The sequence below is a fragment of the Elgaria multicarinata genome, chromosome 6 (assembly GCF_023053635.1).
Source record: "Elgaria multicarinata webbii isolate HBS135686 ecotype San Diego chromosome 6, rElgMul1.1.pri, whole genome shotgun sequence".
Classification (NCBI taxonomy): Eukaryota; Metazoa; Chordata; class Lepidosauria; order Squamata; family Anguidae; genus Elgaria; species Elgaria multicarinata.
The window spans coordinates 51,600,836-51,624,127 of NC_086176.1; the positions used below are offsets into that span (position 1 = coordinate 51,600,836).

Here is a 23,292-nt window from a genome sequence, read left to right on the forward strand (position 1 = left end):
GCATGTTATTTTTCATTTTTAGGTAAATAAATAATTCTTTATTGTTAGGACATGTTAATCCTTCAGTTCTCTAGCTCTGCATGCATGTCCACAGAACTGATTTTATACTGTACTAGCTATTAAGTCCCATTGAAGCCAATGAGAATACTAGACTTTTTTCTAGTTGCACCTACTCCATGATTCTTTGATGTATGTATATTGGGAATAACAACTGATGTATCACAGCTGTGCTATTACATGAAGGAAACCCCACAAAGAACAGATTTTAAAAAGAAACACTTTGCTTAAAAATGTTCCTGCCTTAAAATTAATATGTTAAAATACCTTGCCCCTCTTAGGAGAATCGTCCTTTGAAGAAATGGGGTCATCAACAGCAGGATTGTGCTCCCAGACCACAATGTCATTTTCAACCTCTTTTAGATTAAAGTTCACTAATTTGTTCAATGAGAATCCTCCAATCTAACAACAGGGGATGAGAAAATGATGAACGTAAGATTCAAGAGAAAAATCAGCATTAAGGATGGAAACTTTGGCTTGGATCCAGACTTCAGTTCTGCTGGAGGAAGGGGGAAGCCACTGTTGCTGATTGCTCCCCATGGAGCAATCACTGTTGCTCCCCATGGAGCCCCTTGCAACCTCCAGAAATCTGTTCCAGAGAATTGGGGGACCCTCCCAAGCCGTGTGGGAGGTGGCCTATCAGCAAGTCACACACCCTTCCGTCAGCAGGATACCTCTGCTGGATCAAAAGCCTTCTCTGGGCAGAAATAGCCCTTCTGTTCACAGAAGGCAAACTTTGGTTCCAACTCATTGTCCAATCGCATTGACAGGACTATCATTAAAAGGAAGCTGCATTGCTTGGCCAGACCATGTTTTTTCTATTCAAACAGTAGCTAGCCACATTATTCCTGAAGTTATGATGGCGACAGAGCCTGCTAACCAACTGAGTGACTACAAACTGTATTATGAGAAAGGGAGCTGGTAAATTCCTTTGTAGACTCTGGAAAGAAATGCAGTCAATTCTAATAGCCTCTTCCTTACTTAGGAAAATTAACACACTGCCTGAATTCAGATGATCTTCCAAACACTCGTTTGGAAGATGGGGATCAAGCCAAGAACTTGAGCAGTCCATCCTTCCCTCTTCTCTCTATTCACATACATGGCTTAAATAATTTAGTTCCTGGTCTAATTGAACTGTAGTTTGCCTCCGAGTGAGCCCTCCAAAACAGGATTGCAAACCACAGTTTGATCCTAGTTTGCAAGACAATAATTTGCTGGTTCAAACAAAATGGCAAACTATAATTTGAACAGACTAGGAAGTAACGTATTAAAGATGTGTGCATAAGAGAGGTGTGGGGAGGGAAGAGGCAATAATCAAGCCTATGGCTTGTTCTTGATCCTTCAATACATAATCTGAAAGGTTGTCTAAATGCAGCTACTATTGAGATGGATTGTTTCTTTCTTTTTGCTAGGAAAGAAAAAAAAAGAGTGCATTATCTGGAGTCTACACAAGTAAAAAATGAATTCAATTTTTTAAAATAAACTCTTATGCAATACACATACCCATGATCCTAAATAAACGGGCAGGAAGGGTTCTTTCCTTTGTTGCAGAAAGAAAATAACCATTAGAGCAAACACATAAGGTGGTAATCCGCCTTCTTCGGGACGATCTGCACAACATAGCTACAAAAGGAAAAAGAGAAACACCCACTGAAATATTCCTTTCTCACATTTTAAAATGACAGCTAATAGTGAGGAAATTAACCAGTCCTTCACCAGAAAACACAATTTGAAAGGGCTATGAACCTATACTGCCCCTTTAGATGTAGTGGCACAGGAAGAGGATACTCCCACACTAAAGCAGCATTCTATACTAGATCATGGAGCAGTGCCCCACTTGTCCTAACAGCACCAAGACCTAGTTGATAGAACAGACAGTCTCTTTCACCAGGTTGCATGCTCTGCTCCAGAGTACACCAAAGGACACAGCTCTCGAGAACTCAAATCACAAAAAAACTGGATTTATTAAACAACACTTAGATTCTAATAGAGCAAAATCAAAAATAGCTCAAGTGTGTTAAAAAAGAACATATGAAAAAGGTATATTGAGCATCAGAAGATAGAAGAGATGAATCATTCATTCACAGCAGAAGGATTACATTATTGGTACTGCAAGGTGTTGTTCAGTGTAAGCTGTTTTCTCTATGTGAAAATGCTGCAGTCAGACAATAAAAAGAGAAAACAAAAATCCAATAGACTTGAGGTAAAAGAAACTAAGGAAACCATCCTAGCAGCTTTGAAATCGGGGGATGACTCATATACTGGAAAAGTACAATTCTGCTAAAGCTGCTTAAATTCCACTGATTTCAATATTTTTACTTCATTTATTACATTTATATCCTGCCATTTCACGAGCACTCAAGGTTGTCTGAATAAGAATGTCTTTTGACTCCTGGGGGAAGGACAACAGAGAGCAAGCAAGCCTGGCCTCCCTTGGCAAAGAGTTACAGGGCCTGGGAGCAGCCCCTGAATGTGGCAGGACAGAGAGAAGTGCCTCATATAAAACCCAGAGATTCATATGGGAGAATGTGGTCTTCAAATAACCTGGCCCCAAACCTTATATAACTTGATAGATCATAACCAGCATTTTGAATTGTACCTGGAAACTGCTGTAACCAGGAGTAGCATGCTCCTTATAAGAGGCCGGTCAACAGTTTGGAAGCAGCACTCTGGACCAGTTGAAGTTTCCAAACATCTTTTAAAGGCACCACATGTAGAGTGTGTTACAGTAGTCCAAACAGGATGTAATTAAGGCATGTGTCTTTGCAGCCAGAGCTGACATCTCCAGAAATGAATGCAGCTGGTGCTTTAGCTGTGGAGACACACAGCCAAAACCTAGACATCTAGGTTCAGGACTCAGTTCAGGACTATACCCAAACTGCAAATCTGAGTCTTCAAGGGAAGTGTAACTCCATCCAGAAGAGACTGAATCCTGCTCTTCAAATGACCAGGAATATCCCTATCTTGTCTGAATTAAGCTTCAATTTATTCACCCTCAGGATGGAAGAATTTGCATGTCAGCAGAAGAGGAAAGTGTGTGTGAGCCCAAGGAGTGTTTCTAACCATGATTATGATACATTGGGAAGCATGATGTCTGTACCGTGTCAAAGACAGAATTTATTACTGATACAGAACTCAGATCTTTGATCTCAAGTTTTTTTATTTTTAAAAAGTAAAGAATAAAAAGAATCATGTTTATAAAAATTGGCCTGAAAAAATATCAGGGTTTAGCATCAGAAGGCTTTTTAGTGGTCAGAAAATAGGATGTCAATGTGCTACCTAGCATTTGTCTCTCCCAATGATTAGAAAACACAAAACATTATTCAAAAACAACTCTATGCAAGTCTGTTCAATATGCATAGTTTACATAGGCTATAGAATTTGGATTACCTTGGTGCAGAATTTTGATTTTTGTTTGTTTTAAGACAACACATAGCTTGGATTACAAAAGAAATTATCAGTTCCAAAATGTGTGAAGCCTTATGCCTACCCTTGTTCTTAGTTAGACATGGATAAACAGCAGGAACAACTCTCTTCACCTTCCAAGGTCCTATCTAATTGCGAACCCAGTCTTCAGGGGTTATGTGAGGGTTAAACAACCTACAAGTTGAAAGTTATGCAAGGTCAGCTAATCCTTGCGTAATCTCTGATAGTTGGGTTTAGATGACATGGCAGCCACCTGATTGGGGGGGTCGTATATTCAAAATGGGGGCTGGCACAGTGGCTCATCGGGGCTTATATAGCCCACAATGGGATGTTGTGTCATACGAACGGGCCTGCTGGATGTCACCCCATGTAAACAGAATATAGTTTTGTTTTGTTTTTAAAAAGGAGAATATATATTGGTTGAATATTTGCCTATATGTACAAACACGCATAAACATGCTTTGCTACTAAATCAGTCTTACCTTGGCCCAGTGTCTGAAGGCAATAACTAGGGCCACAAGATGAGGTTCTAATTTTCCTAGCAGAGCCAAGTGATTTGTTGTCAGACAAGCATTCTCATTCCCTGCACTTACTCTGCAAACAAGGCCACTGAAACGATAAAGGCAGAAATTAAACCATTTTTTCTTCCCTTAGAAAAATCAAATGTAAGGTGGAACTATACCATTGGAAGGGAGCGGCTGCTGCTGAAAATAAGCAGTTTCTATTTCCTTCTTCTCTTTTCCTCAGTAACAAGCGTGATTGAGGTATTGCAAGCATAATTACGTTGCTTCACATGTTCTTTACTACCTGTTATCCAGGAGGAAAGGAGGAAGAAGAGGAGAAGCGGAGCTGCCCTATTCAGTTGCAGCCACTGAATGACTGGTTCTGTCCAATACATAATGGGTTAGATCTAGGAACTGCATTACGGAATTGTGTGAGAAATCTACGTACATTGTTAATATCTGTAATAATATTGCGCATCATTGCATACCACTCATCTGATACAGTGTAAATAATGTTTAATTCTTAGTAGTAGCTTTAGGTTTTTAAAAGAAAAATATGCTTCAAAATAACATTTGCATGACTCCTAGGGTGCTTCCAGACAAGGCGGCTATTCTGTGATCACCCTGCCTCATTCCAGGATTTTACGAGGGATCTAGACAAGGAATCCTCCCACGGATTGCCACCCCTTCTTCAGTCTTTTTTCAAACCACAGAGAATCCATTAAGGAGGAAAAGATGGAAAAGATTCTCTGTCTGTAAGCAACCTTGGAATAATAATCGCTTGCTTCTTAGTAGCTGATTTACCTTTAGCAAGCAAATTCTAAAACACTTTTACTGCAGTAAATCTAAACTGGATCATTATGCCATGCTACCCTTAAAAATATCTATAAATTGTCTCAAAAGCGAAGTATTAGAAAAGGACAGACCAAGTAGCTGTATGTGGGTGATGCCAAGTAAAGGTTTTGAAAGTATCAAAATAGTGTATTACTTTTGTTGACTGAATACTAAAATCATGCAGGCTGCTCTTGCTGAATCTTACAGTGCAATTCTATGCATAATTTAGAAGTAAATTCCACTGAGTTCAATGGGGTACAGGATTGCAACCTTCATATATTGTGTTAGTGAGATTAGGATTGGGATATTTAAAATTTACTTACTAGGGGAAAAAAACATTGAATGCAAAGCAACCTACTTCCAAGTAAGCACAGTTGGGATAAAGCTTTATGTTTGCACGATATCAAAAAGAGTTTCTTTGGGCATGTCTACACCAGTCAATAAATCCAGGCTGGTCTCTTGTGTGACCCTGGGCATCCATATGACACACAGGGAATCCTGGGAGCAAGCGGGGACAGCCACGGGCTTTCCGTGGGATTTTGGGAACCGTGGAAAACCCAATGTTTCCCATGGTCCCAAGAGCATCCTGTGGACAGTGTGGCCGCCGCTCCTGCCTTTTCCTTTCCTCCCTGCGAGTAGCAAGGCTCTGAAAATGGGTATGGAGCCGTACAGGGAGGCTCCGTGCCCATGGGGAGGGGGAGCAAGTTCGGGATGTTCTTCTTTAAAAAAAACTTACTTTTCAGAGGAGCACAAGTGCACTCTGTCTCCTGTTATAAAAAAATAAATAAATGGCGGCTGCAACGTCCCTCTTTCCTTCTGGGATGTCACACAGCCTTCAAGATGCTGGGAGAGGATCGTGGAAGAAGGTAAGTCCGCAATCCTCCCTCCCTTTACACCCTTAAGTGTAGACATGCCCTTAGAAAACAGGCAAGTAAGGGGATAGTATGACAGAATTTCATGGGCTCTCATTATCCTAGAAGCTGGGGTCATCCACTAAAGTTGAATGATGCGAGATCCAGGTCAGATTAAAGTATTTGTTCAGATAACATGGAGTTAAACTGTGGAATCTGCTACCCCAAGATATAGGGATGGTCACCAACTTGGATGGCTTTAAAAGGGAATTAAACAAATTCATGAAGAATAAGGCTATCAACGGCTAATAGTCATTATGCCTATATACTGGATATTATTTTCAGTATCAGAGGCTAAATACCTCTCAATACTAGTTGCTGGGAACATGAGCTGGAGAGTACTCTTGTGCTCATGGCCTACTTGTGGGCTTCTCATGGCCATCTGAGTGGCCATAGTAGGAACAGAATGCTGGAGTAAATAGGCCTTTGGTAGGGATGGGGAAGAAATTCATTTCAGTTTGGTTTTGGCCAGAATTTATCTAATTAGCACTTTCCAGACCCAAAAGCAGGCTTAAATGCAATTTGCAGTCAGATATCCATATGTTTCCAAGTTTGCAATGCTATTCAGGCAACAAACGATGTGATTAAAAATGCGCACATTTGGAAAACGTGCAAGAAAACACACATACCTTAAAAAAAATGCACACAAACACACTTTAGTCAATGGGAGAAAAATGTATACAAGTGAAAAAAAATGCATATATTTTGAAAAATGTGCACTGAAATACAAATTTCCATACAGGGAAAAAAGAGCTCAAACCCAATATGGACCTAGGTAAGAACAAACTTTGAAGTGGAAAACATTGATGAACTTGAGCTGGGCAGATCCACCATCCCTAACCTTTGGTCTTTGTATGTTCCACAGATGCTCTATTTATATTACTACTCTGTTAGTCAAGATCTTTGGAGTTATCTAGTACAGAAGCTAACACAAGTGTATGCATGTATAATTTACATCACTATACTCTTTAAGAACACATAAATTTGCTAGCTGAGACCTTTTCTTTTCTTTGCACACCACCACAGGCACTCTAGCATGGAAATCTGCATCAACATCAATAAAAGATTCTAGAGGGGAGGAAAGAAAGCCACATTAATCATGGTATTGAAGAAAAGTAATATGTAAAATCTCTCACATAGCGCAAATTAAAAAGAAAACCGCCTACTCCCTTGCTTATGTTTGAAAGGCAATTTCAAAATGGATGTAGTGCAATTACTAGATAGAATGGCCATTTGAAGCTATCTCGTTTTGTTCTCATGATACCTTTTCGATACATGCAGGTTATAGATTCTATAAACAAACAATTGCCAATACGAGTGGGAGCTTCACATAGTTATCTCACTCATTCTTAGATTGTAAAAATTACAGACCAGCATTAAATCCACCTGAATGACACCTTAACAAGCAGTTGGTGGTTGGAGTTGTTAATGGACAATATACCCACTGAACTCAATAGTTATTCTTGTGATGGAAGGTTGGCCCCTATCTCCGCCATTCAAACCCAGCACTTTTAACTGGTAGGGATTTCCATTACAATGTTAATCTTCTGTTCTTTTAGTTATGAGTGGAAATGCACAATTGCACCGAACATTACAGACACAAGTTTGGATCCAGAGTTGCATGGAGCAGAACTCCATGAACTGCATGAACCTCCAGGACCGAAAGGTTGTGGGACTGGGGAGCGGCGATTCTGGCCAATTGCCTCCTCCTACTGCACCTTTCCATGCCTGTGATAATGTGCTCTTGAGAGTTGAGGAACCCTCCAAAACAGTGTGAGAGGTAGTGCTGGGCTCTGCAAAGGGAAAGGAGGGATTGGCAAAAATTACTGCTCTGCCCATTTCCTCCAAGCAGGCAACCTCAATTCATGAAGGGGAAACTCTGTATCCAACCCATTCCTTCCTATCCACAGGCTACAGATATTTCTACAGTGCTACTTGCACAAAAATGCCACTCCCATACTGTGTGAACAAAAAAGTGGCTTAGTATAGATCATAATAAATGTGTCTTACCACTGTTCTTCAGGCTTTCTTGTACAAGTAAGAGTACATCTGGTTGGGACATCTATGGAAAAAAGCAGAACAAAAGCTATACAATTTTGACATTTCTTAATGAACTCTTCTACAGCAACGTTTCTAAATATTAGTGTAACATTTCATGGCATTTAACTTGTCAACTAATCTCTTTTAAGTAATATCTTAGATAAGCTACTTGCCTGGTGCTTTTTTTTTAAAAGGCTTTGGTGTAAAACTCTAAAAGGATGAAATGTCATTAAAAATTTTAGTTCACACCAATAGATACTGTAGGGTGCAGTAGGTTATTTGAGTGCATTTTTGCTATATAAACAAGGAACATTTTCAATTATCTTTGCATTTGTACATTTTTTAAAAGTATAACTTTCCCAAACCTGCTGTCATGGATGTCGATTCTTAAAGTACCATTAGGGCTATGCTATGAAGCATCTGAACTTAAAACTTGACAATAAAGCTCCTAGAACCCACTTTATGCAATCTTTCCTAATGAAAACAAACATACTTACATTGGCTGGAAACTGAATATCTAGATTTACATCAGAATTTTTGAAACCAAATCTGCTACAGGAAGAGCCATACAGCCTTAGAGAACAGTCTACAATGAAGGAAAATTGGAAGTTTTAATTTAAACTGCAGAAAGGGAAGAAATTCTTTGTTCTCCACAACAGTAGAGTGTAGCCCAGAGCTGGACTCAGAACCAAGAAAGGCTCCACTCCTGAAATCCCTTAATGTTCCATCGATGTTATAAAGGACATGAGCAGTGAATCATGATTTAGGTCTCCTTCATGTCTGTTTATTCTTGGCTATTATGTGGCTTTTACTTTACTATTTCATCTATTTTACAGCTTCAAGGCCATATTTTGCATCAGGTAACTAAGATACAGTGAAAATACACATGACAGTAAATTGTTAAAGACTAATGAAACAAACTTCCATTAAACCTTCACAACAAATTATTATTATTACCTGGCAATTTTTGATGCAATACATTTTCCATGGCAGTTTTAATTTCAATTCTTTGTTCCAATTCTTCCTTACTTAAACCAAATTCTTGCACTACTTTTTCAATAGCAACACCAATCGCTTGGATCTGCAAAGGTGTTGGTGGAGGTAGAGCAGTCAGCAGTTGCTGTTCTTGCTTTTCCTATAAAGATAATACCCAAAAGAATCTAAATATATTTTCTCAGAGCCATTTATGGAAATAATCTGGCACAAAGATTACTTAACACAGGAAAGTATCCTTATAACCTTACATATTACATAGGTAAGAAAAAACCAACCAACTCAAACGTTCCTTCAAAGAGCATTACAAGATGTGTGTCATCTTACTATCTGAAAGATCATTGAAAATATACAGAAAAGCCATATTCTGTTACAAAAACATTGTCCTGACTTCAAAGCCTTTCATAACCTTGCCACTGCTTCTCTCTCCACTCTCATACCCCAATGCATACCTGTTAGTGACCATCACTCTTCCAGCTCAACCATCCACTAACGCCTAAATGGCTTTGGCTCCCTTAAATGACTATGCCCTTCATTATTATTATTATTATTATTATTATTATTATTATTATTATTTATTTATATAGCGCCATCAATGTACCAACTTTTCTGGTATCTATTTGGCTTGTCAAGTTGATGGCTGTTCTAACCCAACCTCTGAAGAATGAGTTTGTCATTTTATCTGTTGCTTTTTAAATTGTTTGGTTTTGGTGATACTTGATTATTTAAAAACTGTGATCAGTCACTTTGAGTATTTTAAAATGGAAGATGGGGATATAAACATTGAAATGAACAGATAAATAAATTTGAAAAGCAGAACATGTTTCAAATGACAAAAGAGAGGAGTGATTTTGGCAGTAGACGTCTGGATGAAGGTGAAAGGGCTGGAGTGTGACAGTGGAAGATCAAACAGAAGATGGAGTAGCCAGGATGCAAGTGTCCTTGGTTGCTCAACTACAATTTCCAGGTAGCAGCAGAGGACATCCTGGCCTGAAACTGAGAAGGGTGGTGTAGTGCAGGCAATGCTGGTCCCTCCCATATTTAGCTGTGGTGTCTGCTCTTGCTGGTGATCAGGTACTATGCTGTCAAGCAATATTTTTAATTTTCTTTGTTCATCTTTACAACATACAAGAACTTTGATGTGTCGATCTCTCTGACTTGTCATTGACTCACCTTTATGTTTTTCTTGTGTCTTTTTTCTTTTATATGCTTATGCGCAAATGCCACCGACTCAATCAAAGCATCGCATAATCTGCAAGTATATTTGGCTGTTGGGTAGCTCCGAGGTCGCTAAGGAGAAGACAACATATTAAGATTTATTGTTTCATAATTATTTTTATCAAGAGCTCACAGCCAAGCCATTTACTCAGTGAATATCTACGATCATTTAAAAAACATTGAGAACTGGAAGTTAAATTCTATTGGAAACATATAGGGGGTAATCTAGTACCACAATTCAAACTGGTCAGAATCCTACTTCCCATTGACTCTGATAGCTGACAACGTATCAAAATATGCCTGTACCATGTATTAAACTGTGCAGCTCTCTCGACTGTAAAAACTGCCCAAGGTCAAAGCTGTGCCTTTCAGATCCCATTGTTTTGTAGTCCCAGTTTGGAATCATTTTTACATATTCTTGCCTTTGTCCTAAAACTGAGTTTTCCAGTGACCACATTTGAGTCAACATCTATAATGACAATGATAATGTTATTAACAAAACCACCCAAATTCTTCTTTCCTTGGCTCCCCATAGAATTTAAACTATGTTATTGGCTTTGTTAGATTGGAACTTTAAAATATTCTATGGATGTATTCTTACCCAAGTTGCTTAATAATTTCACAGAAAATATTTTCTTGAGAAGGAAGGAATTAATCAGACCTCTGCTTGACTTGACTAACTCTTTGGATACACCTTGCTGAAAGTATCTACTAACTTGTACAGAGTCCTGAATTTAAGAATGATCTAGGATGGTAAGTCTTCCTATTTTTTTAATATTATTAAGGATGGTACAATGCTGTAGCATTTACATGAATTATATCAGAATGTCTTTTATCACTCCCTCTAGTGATAAACTCAGTGCCCCCTTGCCAACAGAAACCGAGTCAGGACAAGAGGAAGTGGCAGACACACTCAGGAAAACGCAGTGGTTTGTAGACTTACAAAAACCTTATTAAAAACCCCCAAAATGAAGACACCTCCCCTACAATGGCCTGAAAAATGAGCATGCCAAGAGTCAAATGACCACTGTCAGTTGGAAAAGGAAAACAGCAAACTGGGGCAGGGAAGAGTGAATTGGCTTATAGTATCCCGGAGGAAGGCATTGTTGGCTTGCTGGAACCCTGAGCAGAAGTGCTGTTTGCAAGTGGGAAGATACTGCAATATTTTGTTAAAGGTCTCACCTGCATATACTAAGAGTGAACTCAGGTGGTAATATATGGCAGTGGTTTCTATTCACTTCGATAATTTTCTAGGTATGCAAAATTTTGTAATTAAAACAAATTAAAAGAAAACACCCAAATTAAACTCCAAAGGGGATTGAGCATTTTGAGGAGGAGGGGGTTCAAGAAAAATAGAAAAAGGTTGGGGGACTGGCCTGATTCAGCCTCTAAAGGCTTTTAATATTCTTGAGGAAACCATGAACACTTTAAGAGATCAAGTATATATTGCAGCATCTTAATGCAGGTTCTACTTATTAGTTAATGCTATTTTATGTTTCTTCTGGATATACCTGAATATGCACGAAGTCTTTCCAAACTTGTCTTCCATTTCATTAATACCATATTTCTTCGATTCTAAGATGCACCTTTTCCCCCCATATAAACATCTCTAAAAACGGGGTGCATCTTAGAATCGTGGGTGCATTTATTTCTTAGAATCAAAGCTTTTTTTTCTGTTGGTGGTACTGAAATTAGTGTGCGTCTTACAATCGATGGCATCTTAGAAACGGAGAAATACAGTAAGTCTTTATTTGGCCCTGGGGTGTTCTAACTCTGGCTAAACCAAAAAATTGCTAGACACTGGAACCACACATTGGGCCTGATCAATCAACATGCTAACCCATGGTTAAGCCACTAACCCACTAAATGGTTAGTAAGCATGTTGAAACTGTGGTTATGTAGCCACCATGGTTAGGAATGTTTCACACAACACACTAAGCTATAATGTTTAGCTCAAAATGCTTAACCACTATAGTCTAGTGTGTTGTCTGAACAAGGTCATTGTTTGATACAATGCAAAAACAAAACATGTGAAAGAAGTAAGAAATCTGTGCAAAAAAGTGGGTTGCAGAGACACAGGTTTCAGAGGGATGGTTCCACTAATGTGGATAACACTGAGTTATCCTCTAGATATTACTGGACTACAACTCCCATCAATTGTTTATATTGTCTATTGCTGATGAATTCACAATGTGTGAACAGCAGGAATACCAAGGACTAGAGTGGGGGTAGTGGGAATACTTATTCCTTGGTATACCTGCTGTCCACACATTGTGATATGTACATTGTGTTTTTGCTGGATGCAACTGCTTGCGTAGGACAGGGGTGAGGAATTTGTGTCTCTCCTGATGTTGTCCATCAGCAATAGACAATTTAGACAATTGTCAGGGATGATGTGAGTTGTAGTCCAGTAATATCTAGAGGGCTAATGGTTCCCCATCCCTGGGGGAGATTGGGACATAAAGATATACCTAGTTATATGTATTTAAGCCCAGTGACATCAATAAGTGAATATTGAGCACAATATTCCAGCTAAGTCTGTACTCATTAGACTTTCTGTCTAATGAGTAAAAGTGCTGTCCACTTTGCTACATGGTAAAAAAATATACCGTATTTCGATTGTAAGACGCCATCGATTGTAAGACGCACACTAATTTCAGTAGCACCAACAGAAAAAAAGCTTTGATTCTAAGAAATAATAAACGCACCCGTGATTCTAAGACGCACCCCGTTTTTAGAGATGTTTATATGGGAAAAAAGTGTGTCTTAGAATTGAAGAAATACAGTATGTCAAAAGTTGATCTACTTTGTCCAATGAATGATTCATTATACCTAAGCAAATGATTATAGATGGTTATCCAGACTATTGTTGCTGGTCATAATGAAGAAGCAGCACCAACCCCTTTGTAGCAATTGTCAAATATGTAAAACAATATTCTGTGGCTAAACATGTTCAGTTCTCTTACGCTTTCCAAAACTCTTCACTGTCGTTGTTGCTGTCGGTTCTCAATTCACATATTCAATCACAAAATGAGAATAATATATATTGCAGAAATAGCTACCTTCCTCAGCCTGTAAATGCAGTCCCGTTTAAGTCGTTCTTCAGCTTGCTGCAGCCCTAGCAATTCTTTTGCTGTCAGTAAAGACTCATCTATAACTGGTCCATCCACATCATCATCTTGATCATTTTCTTCTTTTCTCATCCTTCTTGATCTCCTTGGCTTCCTATGTTTCTTCATTTCTTTTTAAGTTATCAGGGGAAAAATGTCTTAAGTACACTGCACATTGTTATGAGCTCAGTGCATTTCCACAGCTAAGCAAACCATTGCTGAAAATCCTGAATTCTGAAGCATTGAAGCTTTAAGAGAAATATTCAGTTGTGGACCAGAAATTCTAGAGCTGCAACCCAAGAAGGGAAGGTACAGCACAAAAGGAGGCACCCAGAATCAAAATAATGCGCAACACAATCCTACATATATTTACTTAGATGTCTTACTGTATTCAATGGGATTTACTCTCCAGCAAGTGTCCACAGGGTTGCAGCCTTAAAATTACCATCATGTGTCAGTTTTTATCTTTCTAAAAACACTTGTTGGTAACCTTCTTTTTTAATGTGCATTAAGAGTGCGGAAATAAGTGATAATAAGGCAGCTAAATTAAGATAACTTACATGCCAACAGAACCAAGAAAGTGGTCACAGTACTTAGCTATGGGGTTTGTTTGTCATTTTTCCTTTTAATATTCCACAAATCATCTTCAATTTTTTTTTTCATACTGCTCATTTGAATTGCCATAAGAAATTTATATCATTACCTTTAAGCTAGTAACATTTGTGTCTCCAAACAGAAGACAGCATTAAGTTAGGCATGTCATTATCCAAGTCCCATCCTTCCTTGGATGGGAAAGGAATCACATTCTCTCCAATCTTTGATTGGAGATAACAAGAAGATTCCCCTGTGTGCCATAATGGGAGGATGAGCAGCACACAAGAGAATCCCATTTTTATCTCCCATCACAGATCAGAGATAACATAAGGATTCCCTCCTTCAGGCAACACCCACGTCTCAGTTGGGATGTGAGCCAAACTTGAAGGAGATGAGGGACTACGCAGGTGCTCGCAGAACAAGCTCCTGCAAGTGGCTGCTGAATCCCTTTGCTTTGTGTGCTGCTCGCACCCCAGTTGGGAAGTGAGCAGTGGACAAAGGAGATGAGGCACCTGCCAGGTGCTTGCAAGACTAGCTCCTACAAGCAGCTGCTGAGTTACTTTCTCTATGCAGAGAAAGGGACATTTCTTCTGCTGGAGAAAAGGAAAGTGGGCAGAGTGGGATGACACACAGGGAGAGGGGCTTCGGGAGAGCACAACCCTTTTCCACCCCTCTCCTAGGGTTTGTGAGCACCCATATGTCTCTGTCCCCAGTGTACACATTTGAGGTTAGAAGGGGTAGTTTGAGGTAGAACTGGAAAACTCTCAGATGCCTGTTTACACATAGGGCACACCAAAAAGTTTCCCCTTCTCTATTGAAATAATTGAGAGCTGCACAACAGCACTCTTGCACATATTTTAATAGGGCTTGTGCAGATGAACTAGGACCTCCATACTAGTGTCCCTGCTTAGTATCTTCTACTTGCTTTGGACTACAACTCTCAGACCTGATGCTCATGAATTTGAAGCATCTTTTCAGCTCTGGCTGGAATAGGATATTGAGGTGGGTTGGTAAATGAAGCACTGTTTTGACCAATTCACCTCACATAGGATAATTACTGCAAGGAAACCCCCACTTCTGCTAGAATACCATCTAGAAGGGGTGTGATCAGATTCCAACCTTTATACAGTAGTTTTAGGGTTATATATTTAAGAGTAGTGTATATATCGTGCTATAGCCTAATAACAATCTTGCTTGAAATATTGCAGAACAGCATACTTAGTATTTCCAGGGTTTGAAGATAACTGAAGGCTATGGGCACCCAACACCCCCCAAAACATGAACGCAGTTCAATTCAACAGAAAATTATCCACAGATGTGTATATTACCAGAATTTCCTTTCCTATCTGACCCATCTTCACTTGTTAGGATGCTCTGGAGTTGCCTCCGTACATTTCTGTTTCCTGGGCTCTCACACTCATGAAAAGAATCCTTCCTTGTTCTGATAAGCACAGGTATCCGGGCTGTAGATTTGTACTCTCTCCAGCTGTCTGAATTAGCATGATGGTTGTCAGATACCCACTTCTTAATTTGGTCTTTTGAGGAATCATTTATTCTTGTCCCTTGATTGTAAACAATGTTTTTAGAATTTGGACTACTCAAAGCACCATGTGGTCCTTTTCTGGGACTTGTTCCATAGTGACCCGGTGCACCCTTTCTTTTCTCGAGTCCTATGTCCATCTTGTTGCTGTGTCCATTTCCATAATCATCCATTACTTGGTAATCATGACGTAGAGCACACTTCTGGAAATCCTCCTCATTTAAAATTCCCCGCTCTTTATTACGTCTTGCAAGGCAAGGTTTTGAAGTATCTCCCATCATAATAGCTGTTGACTCTTTCCCTGTAATATGAGGGAAAGAAAAAGAAAAGTTCAAAATGGGGTCGGTAGGACACAATGAAGAAGGTAGAGAAGCGTTTAAACTTATTTTACTTAGGTTCAAATTGCCACCCAGGAAGCTTACTGGGATGCCTCAGGCAAACCACTACCTCTCAGTTTACTCTAGCTTTTACTAGTAAACAAAAATATGTCACCTCTTCTAGATACAGCAATACCTTGGATTTCTGTGTTGTTGTTGTTGTTGTTGTTTTGCTTCTTTTTAAATTTTGTTTTAACTGTTTTATTCTGTTTTATTTTCATTTTACCTTGTACACCGCTCCGAAATTTTTCAATTTATTTAAATAAATAAAAAATAAAAAATAATCCAACATAGAAACCTATTATAGTGTAAGATTTGTGATAGAAATTTATGACAAATATTCTGTCAATACAAGGTAATTATACCAATACTATATGCTTATTTATAAAAACTGGATCAGAACAGATGCACCAGGAAGGCTACTGCCTTTAGGAGCTGCCTTGAAGGTGGTGGGTATATGGCTGTACACAGTCGACATTCCACAGCCTCTACCATTCCAATAATGACCTAGACAACCTTTGTAACACCCAACAAAAACACTTAGCTCCAAGGACTAGTACATCAAATAAGGTACTGGTAAGGCAATTTCATAGTTGGTGGCACTTTGAACTTAAAAGTACAGGCCTTGCCTCTTGAATGTGCTCCTGTATTGACAGAGACAGAAGTTGGAAAAGAGGAGTGGCATCAGTCAAATTCCTGTAAATCAGATTATGAACATGACTGAGTAAGGTTTATTCGTCACTATATCATCAGACAAGGTTACAAAATGAAGCCTAACTACTACCACACCTGATGATACTTTTGGAGTATGAACTCAAATGGCAAACTGAAAGACAATGAAGCAGAGATAAAAGTTGACAGCAGCCAGCCAAAAACAATTGCACCCAGATTGGAAGAGAGATCTTTTTCATATCCATTCTTAAGGAAAGAATAACACACTCTGCACACAACAAGTACCTATAGAGCCAGCGTGGTATAGTGGCTAAAGTGTTGGACTGGGAGTCAGGAGATCTGGGTACTAATTCCCACTCAGCCATGAAAACCCACTGGGTGACTTTGGGCTAGTCAGACTCTCAGCCCAACCTACCTCACAGGGCTGTTGTTATGAGGATAAAATGGAGAGGAGGAAGATTATGCATGCCACCTCGGGATCCTTGGAGAAAAGACCGGGACATAAATGCAATAATAAATAAAATAAATAAATATATATATAGGTATAATCTAGAGAGCCAGGGAGGGAATAAATCTAAATTAATGGTAGGATTATTTTCTTGATAAAAATGCAACACAACTTCTATCTCATCTTAGATTAATATATCAAAGTAATTTCTTTGAACACAACAGTGAATTCCTCTGGGAAATGGCCAACATTGGACAAGCACCTATTACAAGTATTTGTGCCTGATTTTCTTCTTGTTGCGAGTGTGACACTAGCTCTTAAAAGTGCAGCTTTGAATACAAAGATGTTTAGCAGCCAAAGGCTGGAATCCTAAACACCCTCCTTACAAATGAATAAAACCCCATTGAACACAGCAGAACTTTTCTACATAAACATGCCTAGTATTGGCACTGAAATAAGTCTGAATTACTATCATTTGGTTGTCTAATGAATAGATATGATCCAAAGGGACTGAGAAGTAGGAATGTGCAAAGCCAATGAAATGGGTGTGCAATCTCCAAAAAATCCTTCAAAATAGTCACGTGAGTAAAACTAAAAAAAAAATCTACCCTTACTCTCAAGGCTGCATTTACACAAATAAAGCCAAACAGCATTAACTATCCCCATAGGGTGTTGTTGTGCTTTACTTTTGTATTGTTCAGGTACTTTTTATGTACATTAAACAATTCCCCACAAAAAGGGTCATATGCAATGAAGTCACATGAGGACAGCCACAGTTGTGCTCTGTTTTCTAGAGAGAAGTAGTCCTGCCTATGGCGTAAAGTGATATTCTGGGAAAAGATGAAGCAATCCCTCCCCAATCTCGTGTGTATATCCCTAGAGTTACAAATATATTGTGGCATATGCAGGCAAACTCGAGCTGCACAAAAAAACCAGTGCCATAATAAATTTATTAAACTTTAAGATGCCACAAAACACTTACCTGTTCTGACAATTCTGATAATATTGACACTGAGAACAAAACACAGTTCAGCAGCAGGGGAATTAAACTAGTAAACAGGCCCATATTTTTGTCCCATCCTCACCTTGAACCCAAGGAAAAGATTTTCCTTGAAAAGTGGTGTTTACAGATTGCAAGCAGGGACACTTAACAAAACATATAATGCCTGGAGGGGTCCGAGAAGCACTCCCAAAACCATTATTCAAGGGATCCATCAAACACCTGTATCCCATGATGAAGCTGTCTCGACAAGAACGTGAGTGAACACATAGACCAAGAGCTTTTTAACAAAGGACCTTAAAGAGCACCTCTAAAGCTCTTTTCTGCGTTTTATCTCACATATGAACATTAACCAAGCGCAGAAGCAGCTAAAGGCCGTAACTTAATCAAACAAACATTAGGGCCTACATAGGTATGTGTGTTTTTACATGTGTGCCTGTGTGTACTTGTATGTGTAGATATCCGATGTTAACCTCATCCGGGGCGCTACCCTTAGAGCGAGAGGCTAATAAGCATCTAAAAAAACCTGTTTGGTGCAGTCTTAACTGTGAAGAAAATGTGGACGAGACAGTCAAAGGTAAACTGTAACCGGCCGGACCGCGTGATGCCAAAACCGAAGCGAACCTCGTACGTGAAAACGCCTAAGGTTGTGGGCGGGCGGGGGTCAGTGCTACATCGCCAAGGAATTGGAAGGCGAAGCTGCGAGGGTTTCCCCCTTAGGCCCCGGAAGAAAGAGAGCCGCCTTCCCTTTCTCTGCTGCAGGTAAGCTCACGCCGCGTCCGCTGCTATCACCACCCCGCCGCGACGGCGGGTCCGCGCTGCCCCCTCCTCAAATGGGGGCCACATGGGTGGGGAGGGGGCGAAGAGAAGGCGTCTGCCAGGGTCTCCCCCCCGAGACCTTATTCCGCCTACGGGGGGAGGGGGGAAGCGAAAGGGAGGGACGAAGAAGAACTTACTCGGCAACCGAACTAACCGTCCTTCGGGTCGCTGCTTTGGCCTTCGCGTCCTTGTCCCGCCGTCACGGCCGCCGCCGCCGGTTCCTCCGCCACCCCGTTACTGCTCTCGCTCCATTGTACCGAGGCGGAAGCCAGCAGCAGCCCCCGTCCGTTGCCTCCCCGTCCTCCCTCGCCCCTCCCACAGCCCAGCGCCAGTCGCACCGCCTCTGCTCCATCCGGCACATTGTGTTTACCTCACGGGCTGCGGCCGCCATGACGGTAGAGGCGAGAGAGCCAGCGCGAGAGAGTGCTCCTGTCTCCCTTTCAGGAGGTCTCCAGTCACAAAAGCCGAAGACTCTCGCCTTCAGAGCACTAGAAAAGTACGAAGAGGCGCTCGAAAGAAAAACAAGCCTGGTTTTAAACAACAAAACAAACCAATTTGGGGTTGTTGTTTGTGTGTGTGGAGGTGGGGGTTATCTGACCAAACTCTCTCTCTCTCTCTCCTCATTATCTCTTTACAAAATATTTTTTTTTAACATTTGGTCCGTGTTCTTTCCGCAAGGAGTTCAAGGCAGCATGCATAGTTCTTCTACTCCCTCCCTCAACGACCCTGTGAGGTAGGTTAGGGTCCCAAATGTGGGCACATTTGGAATTTTTAATGAGTGTTGTGGGCACTCTCACAAAATGGCTGCCATGGGGGGTGTTCCCATTCATAAAATGGCCACCATGGTGAGCATGTCTTGTCAGAAAACACTCGTTTCACAGAAGATAAACTGGGGAGACTAAGGCCATAGCTAGACCTAAGGGTTATCCCTGGATCGTCCAGGGGTCAAACTTTTTCATCTAGGTGACACAGGCATCCAGTACTCAGGCAGGAGTGAACCCTGGATGATCCCAGGATAAACCTTAGGTCTAGCTGTGGCCTAAAAGAAACTTAAGTACAAAGCAGAGTTGGTAGTCTGAGCTCAAAAACACAAACCCACTCTTTCAAACCCAAATAAAGATGGCACTGGAGGGCAGCACCATACTTTGCAGTATGCAGCCTCTCAGTTTATATAACTTAATAAATAAAATAAAAATCAGGAGTCCCTGGCAGGCGCCAAGAGAAGTATCCATGGACACCTTGTTGGAGACCACAGGGTGAGAGTGAGGCAGCGGCTCAAGGTCTCCTAATGTCACTGAGCTTCATGGTTGTTTAGAGGTTTGAACCCTGATCTCCCTAGTCCCGTTCAGTGCTTAACTCCAGAACACATTTTAAACATTATCCTTAGCCCATGAACCAGGAAGTAATAATAACATGTACCATGTACTTTTACCTCACTATTGAGAATAGTATTTGTGCTCATTGCACATGTAGATTACGGTGAAGTGTTTTTACTTTTTATACTATAAATTGCAGACAGATGAGTTCCAGTGTCTAACTCTGGAATTTGATCAGTTACTGCACTTATTTTATACTGAGAATAGTTGTTTTCTCACTGTGGGCATCATCAGATGAGCGTTTTATTGTACACTCGTTGTTGGGCACTGACGGATTTTTGCGGGTCCCTCTCATGATGTTGTCTGCATCTTGTGTGCCTCCCACCCCTTCTAGCCTTCTCATGGAAAAAACCAACCCCAGTAAGTCTGACTTATTTTTTGAAACAGAACTTGCTGCTATCTCCTGCTGTGTGTAGGAGAAGCAGCATGATCAAAATGGCCCACTGAATTTGTGCCGGGGAAAAATGTAATTCCCCACAAAGAAATGCACTAGCTTTGGTAATGTAGTTTGCATACATAAGTTTGTCTAGAAAGGGTCTAAACTAAATGTAATCCAGATCTCCAGTTCAACTACTTTTTGTCAGATGGCCTTTTGATTCTTTGAAAAATTTACAGCTTCCCTATTTACATATTAAGGTCACAATTAACATAGCCATCTCTTCAAAATATAGGCCTGTGTGACACTTCACCACACCCAGGCAAAAACTAGGCCACGCTAGCAAAAGCAATACTAAGGATTACACTGTAACTCTTACAGTGGACTGAATGAAAATAGTTGTTACATCAGTTAGATGTGGTAGTGTCTCCTTTGATGTAATTGCCAAAATTGCTTCCAAAACATCACTGCTCAAAGTGTGTTTATGGTTTTGTTTTGTTGTTTAATTGAAGTTTAGTGCCTTTCACTGATAAAGACAAACCACTTGAAAAATTATTAGCTGGACATAATAAGCAAGATGAAGCAAAACACTTGAACTGTAGAGACTTTTAAAATTGGGCAAGGATATTCAGAATAACTTTCAAATTGTTTACTTGGAATGTATTTAGGCCAGGGTATCTAGGATACCTTTTAAATTGTTTAGAAACGTATTGGGCAAGGGACTATTTAGAAAAGTCCTTTAAAATTGAATGATAGAATCAATTGAGGAAGGATCTATATTCTCTTCATAACTTACCTCAAACAATTTTAGTTTACACAAGCACACCTTACCTGACATTATCCACATTTTCCCTAGCCTAACATGTTTTCCCAGATGGGAAACATTTTTGCCTACATGTGTAAATGGGCTAGGGATGTTGACTACCATGCTGCTATCCAAAGGTGCAAGTTGAAGTACAGGCTCAGCCATACATGACCTTAAAGTGACTCAGTTCATTTTTGTATTAGCCAGAATGTCCATTTGCATGGTTAAAGCCTCTTTCTTCACAGTCTCTGAGAGCAAGGAGCCTAGATTACAACATTCTTAGATTGGAAAAGGGGAAAGGCATGCCCCATTCATAAGATTTGGAGAAGAGCTAGCTATTGAGAACAATCAGCCAGCAATCTCACTGTCAAAAGGAAGGTATATAGACAGGTCTGGACAGTAAGTTTGACTAACTTTAAGCAGTCCTTCTCACCCCATTCATTCTCTCCTGTCCAACCTCCCCAATTTACAATGAACTTCTGCATAAGTGCTTAAGGATGCAAACCTATGCATGTTTAGTCAGAAAAAAGTCCTGCACTCCCAGCATTCCTCAGTCAGCATGAATTCAATGGGACTTCTAAATAGCTTAGGCATAGGATTGTACGGTAAGAATAGGTTCTGCATTTTAATTTTAATTTGAAAATGAAATTAGAAGAACAAAACTATACAATTAGACACTAGCTGTTCCATTATAACTTCAGTCTCAGCCCAATTCAGTCATAAACATGTTTGCTCAGAAAGTTTGCCATTGCTGAGTTCAATAGGACTTAGTACCTGGTAAACATGTTTAGGATTGCATCCTTTAGCTACAATCCTAAACTGCTTTTGAGTAAGCTCTATTGAGTTCAGTGGGATTTACTACCAAATAGACATAGTTAGAATCAAGTTGCATTTAATAATGTATTGCTCACACTAATTTATTCTTCAAACTATTATGTAAATATATTAGGACTTCAGCCTTAGAGTGTAATCCTATTCATGTTTACTCAGAAGTAAGTCCCATTGTGTTCCGTAGGGTTTACTCCCAGGCAAGTGTGCATAGGACTGCAATCTTAAGAACCTGCAGCTGTCTGATCAGAGGTTTTTTTTCAATCATGCTGCAAAAGTGAGTATATGAAGAGATGGCTTTAGGGTTCTTGTCATCTCCTGTACCTTTGACAACAGCATGCTGGCAGAAATTCAGCATGTACTGCATTTCTTATAATGAAGCTGCAGTGATGAGACAAGAATAACTTGCTGAATTTCTCATGGTCATATAACTTTTTAAGAGCACATTAGCTTCTGTCAGCGAGAGTTGCCAGTCCTAGGACAAATTAACATTGGCATGTTCATATAAATGACTGGTGTTATATGAGAGTGTAGAATACATGGGCAACCTGCCCTTGGCCAGATTTCAAAAGCCCTCTACAAGCAACAGTAGTGTACTGGTACAATTTTAAAGTGCAGCAGCTAGTCATGATAGCCGCTGTAGCCAGACCCCCAGTATATATATCCTGTTTTTCTTCAGCCAACCCTAAATACAACCGTTAACTTTTAACTAAAATACCAACAATCTGGGCAGAATCTACACTACTGCTTTAAAGCGCTTTTAAGTGCTTTATAACAGTTTTGACAACTGTTGGGGCCCAGGATATACTCCGTATACAGTTGTCAAAACTGTTAAAAAGCACTTTAAAGCAGTAGTGTAGATCCAGCCTCAGGTAAAGAAATGTTAGCATTTAAACTGCTACTGTCAAGTAGGAACTCCATCAAAGAAAAAGAAAAGTATCCAGCTTCTGCTTGATTATGTTCCTCATTTTTTGACTTCTTCCATGCTAATCTGTTACAAACAATAGTAAAACTTGAAAGCTTCATTGTCACATCATTCACTTACCAGAGGAAGGAGAGTCTGCCAGTTACTCTGGCACTCACAGCAGATGATGTAATCACTCCTGCTCTGAAAAAAAACACCCATGGCATTGTGCTCCCTCTACACTACTGGCAAGCAAGCAGAACCTCCACCAGCAGCCCACTGGGTGTGGAGGGAGAGAGAAGTGGGTACCAGAAAGAGGTGGTCTTGTCAAATATTAGCTCTGGCACTCCTGGCTTTACTCCACCACCAACATGTGTTTCCCAACACATTATTCCCCAGGAAACATGGCCCTCCACAAAAAAAATGACGTCCACTGCTGGGGTGGAAAGATTAGAGTAGGA

The 23,292-nt window shown here is 40.1% G+C and overlaps 1 protein-coding gene across 1 annotated transcript in view; it reads right to left on the minus strand.

Moving 5' to 3' along the window:
- Positions 1–18,799, minus strand: part of TUT7 (terminal uridylyl transferase 7) — a 41,690-nt gene extending 22,891 nt beyond the window's left edge. Inside the window, exons 1-11 of the mRNA XM_063129398.1 lie at positions 18,680–18,799; positions 15,015–15,527; positions 13,045–13,223; positions 9,938–10,054; positions 8,729–8,906; positions 8,269–8,357; positions 7,742–7,793; positions 6,730–6,799; positions 3,966–4,092; positions 1,561–1,680; positions 325–459 (exon numbers count right to left, since the gene is read on the minus strand). Of these exons, the coding sequence (XP_062985468.1) occupies positions 325–459; positions 1,561–1,680; positions 3,966–4,092; positions 6,730–6,799; positions 7,742–7,793; positions 8,269–8,357; positions 8,729–8,906; positions 9,938–10,054; positions 13,045–13,223; positions 15,015–15,507 (1,560 nt within the window). The 5' untranslated portion in view covers positions 15,508–15,527; positions 18,680–18,799. The remainder of the gene's footprint in view (positions 1–324; positions 460–1,560; positions 1,681–3,965; positions 4,093–6,729; positions 6,800–7,741; positions 7,794–8,268; positions 8,358–8,728; positions 8,907–9,937; positions 10,055–13,044; positions 13,224–15,014; positions 15,528–18,679) is intronic.
- Between the last annotated feature and the right edge of the window lie 4,493 nt (positions 18,800–23,292).